Source organism: Calidris pugnax, unplaced genomic scaffold, assembly GCF_001431845.1.
Source record: "Calidris pugnax isolate Ruff unplaced genomic scaffold, ASM143184v1 scaffold54, whole genome shotgun sequence".
Lineage (NCBI taxonomy): Eukaryota > Metazoa > Chordata > Aves > Charadriiformes > Scolopacidae > Calidris > Calidris pugnax.
The window spans coordinates 8661026-8674622 of record NW_015090864.1 but is presented as its reverse complement, the minus strand read 5'-3'; the positions used below and the strand labels follow the sequence as shown (position 1 = coordinate 8674622).

General features: G+C 40.9%; 2 protein-coding genes across 4 annotated transcripts in view; one reads left to right on the top strand and one right to left on the bottom strand.

The window, feature by feature from the left end:
- Positions 1–10065, bottom strand: part of DNAJB6 (DnaJ heat shock protein family (Hsp40) member B6) — an 81585-nt gene extending 71520 nt beyond the window's left edge. For 2 of the 3 annotated variants that reach the window (XM_014944954.1, XM_014944956.1), the window contains exons 1-2: positions 9936–10065; positions 67–175 (exon numbers count right to left, since the gene is read on the bottom strand). In XM_014944954.1, the coding sequence (XP_014800440.1) occupies positions 67–131 (65 nt within the window). In that variant the 5' untranslated portion in view covers positions 132–175; positions 9936–10065. Of the gene's footprint in view, positions 1–66; positions 176–9166; positions 9561–9935 lie in introns of those variants that run through there. The other variant, XM_014944955.1, reaches the window with a different exon arrangement.
- LOC106889647 (translation initiation factor IF-2-like) lies at positions 9156–10368 on the top strand. Its single transcript, XM_014944867.1, has 2 exons — positions 9156–9208; positions 9495–10368. Exons 1-2 carry the CDS (start codon positions 9156–9158, stop codon positions 10366–10368), a joined length of 927 nt encoding a protein of 308 aa, XP_014800353.1.
- The last annotated feature ends 3229 nt before the right edge of the window (positions 10369–13597 follow it).

Sequence of the window (13597 nt, the reverse complement as noted above, 5' to 3'; positions counted from 1 at the left end):
AGCCATGTGACTATATTTGTTCCTTAAAACACACAACTCATACATATATACACTAGTGATACTTACGCCTTTTTAATATCTTCTGCTGAGGCATGCTTTTGCACTCCCAGAACTTCATAGTAATCCACCATGTTTCAGTAGTTGTCTTGTTATCAACAGCTGAGTCTTTCAAGTCCTGTAATAACAAGAACTTGTAAATGAAGCTTGTCCAGTAATGCTACTTCATAGACGTCAGGTAGGAGCCTAGTATCTTCCAATACCAAACCTGATCTAAGAGAGATGCTTGTTTTTAGAAATTCTAATGTTCCAAACACCATAAAATAAAAATGCTTTATTTTTGGTTGACAAATCAAACAATTACTTTGATTCTGATTTTTGTTTATGTTCTTTAATCCCACTGAAACACAGTGCACAGAGATACAGGTAAACAGCAGGTTCCTGAAACAAATTAGATTGAAAAACTAGATTAAATCACTATATTAAGAGGAATATGCACAGTATGTCACCATTTTGGTATAGACATTAATAACTCTGAATGCAAAAGAAACCATGTATCATGTTCACTTTATGTCATCTCTGACACTTATGTCATGTCTTAAGCATATATGAGCACAAAGAAAGGGCCACATCTTCCACATCTGCTGTTCAGAACATTAATTCCAATTTCCAATATCTTTCACATCTGCTGGTCAGAACATTAATTCCACTGAGATGCTCCCTTCACAAAAGCAATGTCTCAAAAGCAGGTCTCAAATCTAAAATTCCATGTATAGTTTCCAATAAGTCTTTCTTGCACTCAAACCCTGACAGAAAACTCACATATTGCCAAAGCTACCGAATTCCATTTACTTCCTTTACGTTTACCAACAGAAGAAACGTAGAAGTTAGAATAAAAAGCATTTGCCATACTCAATTTAAATACTGTCAATTTCTGGTCAATATTAGAGAAGAGTTAGAAGGAACAGTTATACTAACCATTACTTCAACTAAATTACCACTAAGATGAAAGAATCTTTCTAACAATTTCAAGAACTTCTCTTCATGCAAAGGCTTCTCCCCACCGCTGTAACAAGTCTCCATTCTGGCAAAACTTCCAACCCCCTTCTCATCCTACCACTGCTGCTGGTTCCTTCCGAGTTTTGTGAACAAGGCAACACTGATCTTTTCAACGACTTATCAACTCATTGCAGGCAGAGTCACCCAAATATACTTAGAACATAGCAATACAGCACTGTATGTCACATTTTCATACCCTGTGCATGAAAACCAAAAATTAATTGAAATCACTTCCCCCCCCTCCCCCAAGTCTTTTAATGTTTTTTATTTCAGCCCAGGCAGTCTCATTTTCATGTTCTTTCACACAAATGCTGAAAGAATCAAGCATGATATAGCCCAGTGAAATATTCTGAAATTAATTTATTGTACTAGTATTACATGTATCCTTCAACATTCTGGGATACAAACATTAAAGAGAGACTTCCTTCTAAAATAAATTGGTAGTACATCTTCAAAATACATTGCTGTTGCACGTTAAAGCCTAATTAACTTTAATTAGGGATGTGGTTACACGTTTCCTCAAATAGCAAAACCAGTTTAAGAGATATCCTACCATGCTACCTGCTCCCTCCAAACTACTTACAGAAAAAAAAAAAAAAGTATTTGAGAAGCTACATATTTTTAAATGGGTGGTTTTAGCAATCTAGTTAACCATAAGGTCCCACAAACACTCAGAAAATTAAAGTGTAGCAGGTAAACAGACCTCTAATTGACTTTGCCCTTTGAAGAGACCTCCACATTGACCAAAATAGTAAGGGTATAGTTAATATTGTGACCAACACCAAGGGAAGTTGGGAGACATGCATTAAAATGACCATTAAGAATGCCAATACTAATATAGTAATAGCAGGGTACAATATATAAACATATAGTTACCAAAAATATCCCAGAATATTTGCTATATTTGCTTTAGTTTTGTTGTTTCCCAAACAACGACTAAGTGAACAGCCCTATGAATAAACAGGTAAGCAGTATGGTTAGCATGGGTTAAGTCTGTTATCAAATCCTGTAGCCAATCCTTATGAGTAATAGCATATGTGGAACATATAGTTTACAGAAAGAAATTGGGGATTGGATGGGGAAATCTGGCATGAGTCAAGCTTAAGGCTACAGGTCAGAGCCCCTCCTAACAAGAGATACTAGCCTAAAACCAGTGAGCTAACAGCAGGAAGCCACAACACAAAAGCACATACCACACTGCTGGGTTTTTCCATATTCTCTTTTTTTTTTTTTTATATACTCAAGACTTGCATTAGCACTCCTCTAAATTTAGGCAGACATCTCAGAGGTAAAACTCAAAGCTCAAGCTTCTAGCTAGAAGAAGCAGGTAGAAAAAGTGACTTAGATGTAAAAAAAAATCTTAACTTTTCCAACAGTACTTTGTGCACACTGGTAGTCACACTGATTTCAACATATGCTTCTTTAAACACTTTAGCTGTTTGTTTAAAAACAGTGCTGCAGTGTTATAAGTTCAGACTCAATGCAAATACCAATATATACTAAATAACAGAAGCCTGAAATTAGGACCAAAAATGAATGCTGAGGCTACAAGACTAGGGCTTACTGGATTACTCTGACCCTAAAAAGTAGCTCTTCCAAGAACAGAGGAATTATTTGTTTCAAAGAAATGTCGGGTGGTTGCATATTCTATTCTTTTGTGAGTGTGTTATTGTTCAGTTTTTACTTGCCACTAATATAAATTCTGGAATTAAGACAAGCCAGCAGCTCTCTAAAGAAAAGAAACTGTTTATATTCTCCTTCCCTTAATCAAACATTCATGTGACAGGAAGAGTTCATCTCCAATTAACCATTATTTCTATCTGCTAGGTACCATAAAGCACAAACCACACTGCCACAATTTTAGGTAGCAAAGGAATTTTTTTTCTTTTGCACAAAATAGTTTTAGCAACACTTATGTGAAGAAAATTCATCTGCAGATTTATTTTTTTTGTCTAGCTTAAGATAAATATCCAAAAACATGAAACAGCATCAACTAGTATTTATCCCCTTAAAAATACTTGGGATTTTTGCTCAACATCCAGTAAGGAAAAAAAAAAAAAAAAACAAAAAAACACGAACAACAGAACAACCCAACAACCACCAACCACTTTCAAACCAGAAAGGACATCTGCCACCAATCTTTCCAATAAAAATATTCACACACACACACCCCAAAAAAAATCAACTTACAGTAAAACAGAAACAAGCTGATAAAACTACTGATTTTATTTTTTTAAAGGCTAGTAGAAATCTACACAGTCAAAACACCTAGATAATTCAAAGCAGCAAACCATATACCTTCCTGCAAAATGAAAAGCAGAAATACTCAACTGTCCTAACCAAAATGACATGACAAAAATCTTATTCCAACCCCAAATCTGCCAAACAATTTGTCTCTAAATTCATAAGAAAGGCTCATTAATTAGGCTGTCCGGAGGGTTTTTTTCCAAAGCCACAAGGAAACCAGCCCACATTAGCTCATTTTCCACCTCCAACCACAGAAAATCTTCAAAGTCTCAGAAGAAAAAACAAGCAAAAAAACTCCAGATGAAAGATCAAACACAGCCTTTGTGTTTGCTTGCAAAAATCTACAGTTACTCATGTTCAGAACCACTCTCTGTTTATAGGATGCTATCAGCTACTCTAACTCCTCTTTGGAGCATGAGCAAATCAAACATCCAAACGTCCATGTGAACTAAAAGCTTCCATAGCTTATAGATTTCTCAGTCATCACAGAAGTCAGCTTTGTTCTGGCATGTACCAAGCAGAAGCCCTGAATGCTCATACCGACACAAGACAACCGACAGGAGTACATGACCAGGCTTGGGACCTCCCTCCTACAGCACAGCCCAAAGTCCGGTCGAGTTTAGAGTTATCTTGAAACCCAGCTCATAAACTCTCTTTACAGAAAAGCCCTCAGCTACACAAAAGGCATGAAAAGAATTACAGAAGACAGATATGTAGACAGCTATGAACTTTCAGAAGATCAGATGACAAACAAAATAAAAAAAAGTAATCAGATGCACAATCTGCAGAGATGACAAAGCAGCATGCCTAACTAAATACAGAAGGGAGGAAGGTATCCAAAGAAGAAGCTTTTAAATCAGTCAGGAGAGAATTCAGACAGCAAGGGGCATGCAACCTTTGCAGTCAGCCTAGTCAGAAAAAGTTATCTATTTCTGGCCATGAAGCAACAGGGCAGCACAGAGTGTCCTGAAACACGCCAGAATAGCTCAAGCTTAGTGACTAGTGCAGTCACCTGGGTAGAGGGAGATGGAGTTCCAAATTCCTGATTCATGTAATTCACGAAGCAGCCAGTCATCAACATCCTAAGGAAATTGCACAGCCATCCAATTCCTAGTTCCTGCCCACTTTCCAAGAACTAAAGGATTGCATCCCGCTGGCAGCACAGGAAGAATACCCTGTTCTGAATCCCAGTTCAGCTTGAGCTTGTGCCTGACCTACTCATCAGCAACTGAGCAATTCAGAGAGGTCTCTGGTATGTTAATAGATGATGCACACACTTGAGGATGTTTGGATGTTTGGGCATTGCAACCTATGATTAAAAAAAATATGATTTTTCACATTCCAAGAGTTTTATTAGAAAGTAGTATGTCAGCTGCACCTGATACAATTTTACACAACTTCAAAGCATGAACTGCAGTAGCATTAATACTGTTGTGGATCCAGGGCCATACAAAGAATGCCAAGCAACACACACACTTTTGAAGTTATCTAGTATTTCTTCATTTGATTTTTATATAGCTAAGACACCTTTGCTAAGATTTTTATTATTTAAGGTACCATAAATTCAGAGACATCCACAAATATTTTTAGCCTTAAAGTAACAAACTTCAGAAGAAGTTCAGCTCCTTCATTTGCTCACAAGCTATGCATTTCAAATGTAATCCATGAACTTTAACTACTTGTTGATATCTCTCCAAGTTACCTGACTCAAAGAAGGGTAAATAAAGATCAACCATAAAGGACTATTTGCCAAAGCTTCCAAGATACATCTGTACCAGTGGCTCAAGGAGTTCTCACTGGCTTGAAGAGGCCACTGCCTTTAACGCACAGCCCCTGGTTATAGAACCTGCCTTCTGGTGCCATCCTACGCCCTAACGAAAAAAAAATGGCAAATCTCACACCACAGCTCCTCAGAGCACAGCACCACTCAGGCAACCATCAACTGCATTTTACCTACTGCAACTCAGCAATACAGAAAGCTATACAAGTCCCCAAACCTTGGCCAAATCCCAAATAAAATGAAGAGACCTTTGTCAGTTCTAACAACAATATCTGGGATGTGCTGTATGTAACTGAGCTGAGACCACGAGCAGGCTCTTGGCTGCACCAGCAAAGGTCCACTGGGCAAGCAGTGTACACGTGCCAGCATAAAAACATCCACACTATAAACCAGGAGAATCTTTGTAAGACTTATATAAGAGAATCTTTGTAAGTTCAAGAATGCTAAAGAACAGAAAGAAAGTTACCTTAATTCTGATAAGTGCAATAGCACAGAGCAAGAAATCCTGTATAAAGTTTGTGATCAATTAGTCTGACAAATACATTTAAATAAAGAACCAACATCAAATTGTTCTTCCCTCTGATACATGCACACTGTGGTACAGACTAAGGTATACTAAAAATCTCAGTATTTTTAACTTTTTACTTTACCTTCGAAAAGCTGTCAAAGTTTAACTTCACGGGTTCCAGAAATGAATTGTTTCATGGAAAAATGTAAAATTACTATATAATTAAAGTTAATAAATGTACTTAAATAGCAATGTTTACCCTCATTACATTAATATTACCACAGCATCCCCATGAGATGAATCTAATAAAACGAACATTCCAAAAAGATTAGCTTAATCTCCTGTTTACACCAAACATCCTGTTTTTATGTTAGAAAACAGGCTGGATTTGAATAGAGTGATTTTTATATGAGAGGATGCAGTTCATGCGGGGGAAAAGGTAGCCAGGCTGACTGCCTGCTTTACCTTGCAGTTTGAGTTCTACCAAAAAAAAACAACCCCACAACCAGAAAGTATCCACCTGTAGAGGGGTCACTCACTCCCTCAAGGCAATAAGTTGCAAAGAACTCTGTCCATTCCTGTCTTTCCCAAGGAGACAAAGACACAACTCTGGCAAGAACTACAGGACTTTCTTATCTATATTACTGTCTGATACACGGAAAGCCCAAGGAGGGCAACCAGTAAGAAACCATTAAAAGACAATTAAACTACCAAAAATGGAAACAGAAGAAATAGAAAATTTTCACCTGTGAAAGATTCATAAACTAGCTAACAAAAACTGGAAAAGGAAGTAGGTCAGTGACTAGGCTGCCCTCACACCCTTGGCTGATACTCTGCTGCTTATCTGCCGGATCTATGAGCATGTCTTAAATCAAGGGATACTTATTCACCATCTCTCCTTAAAGCAAAGGGGTATTTTTCCAAAACACAACAACTCAGGTGTCCAAATTTGGAATTGTGTCATACAAATATCTGGAACACTGGTACCCTCCTAAAGCTAACCATAAAAGGCTATTTTATAAAGTAGAAAATAATTCCTTACTCATTTTTTAAAATGTATGATCTGTGTTTGATTAGAAACAGTGAAAGCCTCAGCTGGGAAAGATCAGGTCCAGAAAGTTTCAGCCAAATAACCACATGCAACCAGATGATCCTTCAGGGAAAAGAAATTAGTTTAAAGTTCCTACACATTTCCCCTGAAGTAGTTTTGAAGTCATGGTAATTTTACTTAAGCCAACCAGCAAAAAAAAAAAAATCCCATTAAAGCAAATGCCAATTTCTTTTTCAGAACAATGATGACAGCCTGTCATAGATTCAGATGACATTTTAAGACAGAAAAGAATTTCTTCTAATCAAAAGAATTCAGTTTTAACAAAAACTGGCTGCCATGTAGCTATGAATGGCTTAAGACTTATTATATCAGCTATAAGACCCTTGTTAAGTGCTGGGTCCTCACTAATATCAGTGGGATTTCAGTATTTATTCAGAACAAACAGAAAACATAGATGAAACCTACAACTAGTAACTGTAGGAGTGAAATTCTTAAGCATAAATTATTTCTTCCCTAGCAGCTAAATAAATAGAAGCAAAATAACATTTCCTTAAGTTTAAGCTTAAGAAAAATCTAACATCCATTCAAACGTAGTATTTCCTTCTAAAGCAAAGAAAATGTAATTTCCTTAATATCATCAACTACAGTTTTAATCTAAATCTATCTTGAAATAAACAATCTTCATATATAAGATACAACAAGTTTTGACAAAGCTAATTTCTCATAATCCTTCCATTCCTGAAATAAATCGAGACAAAGGAAAAGCTGTTGACAGAAAACATTTTCAGGACACAGCTGGTAAGGTTCTTTATAAATGCTATTAGAGAAATGGAGCACTTCCTACTTAAGGAGCAAAATACCAGAATATTAAACCTCACACAACTAAGTTAAAAACTAAGGCAATACATTCCCTTCAAAATATCACTATTTATATGGTAAGAAACAGGCCACTCAAGTCTGGAAGCCCAGTGTCCTGACATGATCGAGATGCACTATCTTGTACAACCAGCAGCACAAGAGCCAAACACAACTAACACGGGCGGCTGCACTCAGTCTGCTCAACCTGCTGTGACATTTCTGTCAATTCCAGCCTAGAACTTCAATGCCTCTGGACTCACAATAAAAGTCGTCACCCTCATCCCACACGACCTCGACTCAGAGACCTCACTGCGCCCATGCGTTAAGCACAGTATATACATAGGAATCCTGGGAGTTCTACAGTTAAAAAACCCACACAGGTATTTCTTTCCTCAGAACAGCTAAAGTACTATTAAGAACTCGTACTGAGATGATTTAACGTAAGTTGTTTCCCCTCTCCATGTACATTCCAAAATTTCTAGTACAAGAAAGAATATGGTAGGTAGCAACTAATTTATTTAGTTTTTTAATACATACACAACAAAACATACTATCCCTCCAACTAAAAATGCTGTGTTACACAAGAGTGAAGCCTCGCATTCTTTCACTCAAAGTCCAGCCAAGATAAATTAGCAAACTGCATCAATCTATGAAAGACAGAAGAAAACACTAGAGACAAAAGCTGTTTTGGTAAGAACGTGCTACAGTCAGAAAGCACGAGTGCTAAAAAGACAAATCTGATCAAGAACAAGGGGAAATTTACAGTTTACAGATAGAGAAATTATTATTAACAACACAGTTTATATAGTACTGCCATCAGAAGTGCCAATTTAAATTTCTTCTCTAGTGTCTGAGATTATTTAAAAAAATTTAATCCCAAATTAACTTCCATTTCAAACAGTTTCTTGTTCTCCACTGAAAAGGCAGCATGAGAGCCAAGAGAGGGAAACAAAGTTAGACTAGAATTGAGCACTCGATAGCATTTTGGTTGCTTAAAGTAAAAAGCACAAAAAAGTAATCAGATACAAGATCTGTAAATACATTTACTCACTGGTCCAAACAAATCTTCTTTGACAACATAATCCAGCAAACTAAATGGTACTTTAACCACCAGGCTCTTGATCATCAGCTGAACATAAAATCCCTCCTAACTGGAGTACAAGGATCTCCAAAGAGTAAACAAAAATTAAGGTCAGCAGGCAGCAGGAACTGCAACCTCAGAGGACCACAGAGGCAAAGCCTAGTTTCATTCCAGCTGTTCCCTCTGTGTCAACACCTTGTTCTTACCACTTTTTGACACTTTACATCCTAAAAACTCAGTGCTTAGTCAATCAGTGAACAAGCCATGTCACAAGCTTGACCATTTGCACATTAGCATTGCTATAAATTTAGCTACTGTGCCCAAACAAGGACCAAACAAGCAGTTTATTATTATCACAATTCAAAACAAATTTGTTCAGTATTTTGAATAACTTTTCCTAACGCCTTCATTACAATAGCTCAAGCCTGAAGCACAGGTTTTCAGCAACCAAGGAGAGCTCGAACAGTAAAACTGTAACACTGCATAAAGAGTTGCTACAAACAGGAACACTGCTCATAAATAACTCCTTAACTCGCCACCCTCTCTAAAGTCCAGCAATCACTGACGACAAACTATGTTCCTTACCTGCCAGCGACAGTCGTCAACTCAGCTTGGAATCTGGCAACGGTGAGTTCTCAGCACCTCATCAGCACCGCCTGCACCCACAACAAACCTTACTAGTGGCCCTACCCTGAGTTAATAAACACAGGACAGAATTTAACTGAACTGCTTCTATCTAAGCACGTTTAGTTTATAAGCGTGCCAAAAAAAAATAGTACGCTGCGAAGAAAAGGACTTTTAAGTAAACGGTCTGTTCCAGACACACGAGAGGGTGAGCCGAGGCTCTCCCGCACCTCTCCGAAACCGAAACCTCCACAAGCGAAAATGAAAACGCGGGGTTTTTCTTCCCTAGGTCCTCTCCGCATACGGTAAAGGGGGGACAAATCCGACGGAGGCCGGTTCGGCCCGGACCCAGCCGTATCTCCTCCGCTCCCAGGAAAGGCGGCAAGCCCAAGGCAGCCGCGCCGCCCGGGGGCGGCTCCATTCCCCGCCCGCCCCCAAGCGCCGGAGATCCCTGCTCCGCCCGCCCCGCTCCCCACGCAAACCCCGCTCCGGCCACACGCTTCCCCGAAGGAAAGGAGACCCCCCGAGGCCGGCAGAGCCCCGTGCTCCCCGCGGGGGAGGCCCCACCGCCGATGGCCCCGCACGCAGCATGGCGGCGGCGCCGGCTCAGGCCCCGTTACCACCGACACCGTCGCTACGAACTGAGGCCTGGCCCAGAAACCGGCTCCCGCTCCCCCAACACACCCCCCCGCCTCACAGGAGGAGGCCGAGCCCGTCCCGGGACACTCACCCACTCTGCTGCCTCCACAGCGCGGCCGCCACGCTCCCCGCCAGCAGCCCGGCACGACGGCAACGGCGGCGGCTACCTCAGCCGCAAACGGGAAGCTCCGTCAGCCACCTGGCCGTCACTTCCGCTCGGCTGTTTCCGGAAGTTTCTCGAACAGCGCGCCGCCGTCAGGCCCGCCCGTAAGCGGAGCGCGCCCCCTGCCGGCGGCCGGCGGCGCTGCGGCGGCTCCCGGGGGGAGCTCCGGGCCCGGCGGGGCTCCGGGCACACCGGGGGTGGTCGCCGTCCCGGTCGGGCCGCGGGGCCTTCCCCGGCGCTCGTCCCGCTCCCAGCAGCGGTCTTGCTGCACCCCAGGGGTTTCACAGTCTCCACGGGCAGGCAGTTGGGTGAAGAACCCCCGCCGTGTGTGTCTGAGGGAGGGAGGGGGGGAAAGGAGTGATGACCCGGTTGTGGTGCCGAGGGGAAAGGAGAAGAAAAACCATCATAATTTTAAAAAAAAAACAAAAGCAACACCCTCTTTGAATAGGTGAGTTTGGCTGCTAGAAGTGAGAAGACAAAATTTCTCTTCCCCACCCTCCTGTGTCTTTGTTTTAGTCCCAAAAATGGTGACCCTCACACATAATGCTCCCCAGGCCAGAGTCATGGTTCTCCAGCTGGCACCTGGACAGGTTCCTTTGCTGGGCCCGTGTATTTTAAGCATCCTTTGGGATATATTTGAGTATGTGGTTTTCCGAGTGTCACGGCTGGGAGCAAAGCATAAGTGGCCAAGTTATTAATCTATTTTTAAAAAATTGGACTTCGTCCATGATTTAAATTGCTGTAAAATTGCATTTCTTGCCCTTTATTTAAGAAGTTGGAGGAAGCACTGATTTATAGATCACCATGGTGAAATTAGAGAGTTTCCACACTTAAAACGTGCGCTCCCCAAACAAATTGGAAAAGCTACTCATTAATTTGGAGGTGCTTATGTGGGAGTGGGATCAGTTCAAAAGGAAGAAAGCAAGCTTGGAACAAGACAGAGGAAAACCTAATACAAATCAGCGCAGCAAGTAGTAGGACAACCCTCAGAAAAGAATAGGCTTGGTGCTTTGGGGGAAATACAAGCTTCAAAAGAAATATCGTTCCATGAGATTTGATGCCTAATTGTGGTCATGGAAACAAGTCTTTAAAATTAGATCAAAGAGACACCTAGCACTATTATTAGTTTCTCAGCAGCAAGTAGCTGTGAAGTCCAAGTTGTTGATCCACTTGGAAAAAAAAAAAAAAAGACTAGTAGGTTAGACTGGCTCTTCTAAAAGGTACGGCTGCAAACCTCAGAGGATTCCCAGCCTAGCAAGTGCAAAGGCAAGCAGTGGGTCAGTACTGCATGGTGTGGGAGATCATATAAAGTTTTTATTTAGTGCTTTAAACATTTATTGACATGAAGAGTTTTTTCCCTCAACCTTTCATAACCGATGACAGGTGAGAGGAAAGTATGAAATGTCTTCAGTCTTTTAAAAATCTCACCTGCAGTAAACACACTGAGAGTAGCACAAGGCAATTACTTTGTTTTAATTGTTTACAGAGAAGAATTTATATTAAAGTTAGGCCATGGTGGATGCTGACCATAAAATCTTCTATTTACCCACACAGATGGAACAACGGTGGCAAAAAAAAAAGCATAATTCTGTATGGAATGACAGGGTTCTATTTATATCTCAAGGTCTTAGAGCCAAGAGAAGTAAGTCCAGAGGCTCCAGGCTGAGGTTGCCTCTAATGCAGCATCCATCAGACTGCTCAGCTCCTCCCAGAGAAGAAGTCTCTACTCCCCACCGGTGGTTCAAGCTGCCTCTGTTGGTCGATGACTGAGCACTCCACTGGAAGTCATCTTGAAAAGGTTCAACCCTACACATTTTCTCATGTGGGGAAGTGTGTTCCATGTTGGCAATCATTTTGGGAGTACAAGACTAAAGGACAAAAACAAGCACAGTGACAGCTTTTGATCCTTTTTGCTCAGCTTCTTGTAGAATTTAACAGAGAAACAGAAAAACACACATTCAAGACCAGTTTTGAAAACATATATATGTTCATGGTCTTGTTGTCCTGCCTCCTGTTTGTTTTCTGATCAGCAGGACGTGGCTTGCTGGTGAGCGGTGAAGGAAACGCTGCTCTCATGCCCCTCTGCCCAGTGCACCCACTGCCTCAGCCCAGTTTGGCAGGACACCCACCTCTTACCCCGTCAGGTCTGCAAGGGCCAGCTCAGCCTCTAAGGTTTTTCAGGCTAATGTCATCTAACTAAGCAAGGTCTCTGTTTCTCCCACATCACCCAAAGCTCAAAATAGATATCATGGCTACAGTAACTTTGCTTTTCAGAGTAGGACTCTGATAAACAATGTTCATAACGCTAGACATGTTCTGCTGAACCACCGTTTCACCCCCCTTTCATTCAAGTTGCATAGTTCAGGTACCACAGGACAGGACTGACTGGTTCCCCAAGAATTCATTAAAATTCATTAAAATTCTTCTGACCCGTAGTTTGATTCGATCTGTATATTCAGCCATGCTCATTTCAGTTAGGATTTCTCAGAATTATTTTTAAATTTCAGCGTTAATCATATTTAGATATCTTGCAATAGGTTGAATGTCCTTAAGTGACAACTGCCCATGTCGGTGTTTTCTATGCAACAGAAGGAGCTTACAGTCTCTGTGTAAAAAGTTAACACTGATAAACAAAAAGAGGAGGAACTGCATAACGTAAAGAGCCAAAACCACCTTTCTCCTCTTTAGAGGTAATGTCATGGGAAGGATTTCAGAGGCAGGACTCATAGGAAGAGGGAACATGTTTAATTAGATCTACTTACAGGACTAATAAAACAGAAAAGCTTTTAGATTCAGAAAATCTTCTTTAAAGGTATTTGCAAAAGTATAAAGTAAAAGCATTCCATGTTTTTATGGCTCACTGCTTGCAGCAGAAGCCTGGAATATTGTGTTAAATAGCATTAAATCTGATGTTGCTGGCAGAGGATCAACATTCCACTAACAGAAGCTGATAAAGGCTGTTGGGTCTGTCAAAGCTGGTGTCAAAGATCCAGGCAGACCTGGGCTGGGCTTCAAGTGCTGAATCATAAGTCAGAACAAACTCCGTTATCGAAGGATCTTCATTGTTCAAGAACTGTCAGCTCTCACCTGGGAACTCAAGGCAAAGGTCTGGTTTCACTTCAGGTAACTTCAGCTGCCTGGAAGTTAAACATCTAGTTTAAGGCCTCCGACTATGAAGAGCGAGAGAAGGAGGGGGCACCTCCAGGGGGATGATTTATTCCACCCACTTTGGAGATGTATTTTAGAAAAGCAAGAACCGGTCTCTGGAGCTCTGTCTCTGGGTCGCCTCTTTCATCGGAAGTGCCTCGACAGCCACCTTACAGATGGTTGAAGTTAAGTGAGATGGATTCAGACCTAACGGGTAGCTATAACCTAATGATGGAAATAACGTGGCAGCATTCCAGGAGGTATTAGCAATTCACATAGTTCCCAGATTCCTTTTTTTTTTAATCATTTTTTATGACTTATGGAGGTCAATTATGAAAAGCCCATCAGAACACAAGAAATGCTTGAAAATGCTGCATTAGAGAGATATTAATATTAGTCCCTTTGATGCGGTAATGGCTGTAGCCTTCCTGGCCTGCTGCTCT

Excerpts from the sequence above, each read along its gene's own strand:
- LOC106889647 (XM_014944867.1), top strand. The coding sequence starts at position 9,156 with ATGTTCCTTACCTGCCAGCGACAGTCGTCAACTCAGCTTGGAATCTGG. Across the intron at positions 9,209-9,494 it reads CAGCTTGGAATCTGGCAACG|GTCCTCTCCGCATACGGTAA; the intron begins GTGAGTTCTCAG and ends TTTCTTCCCTAG.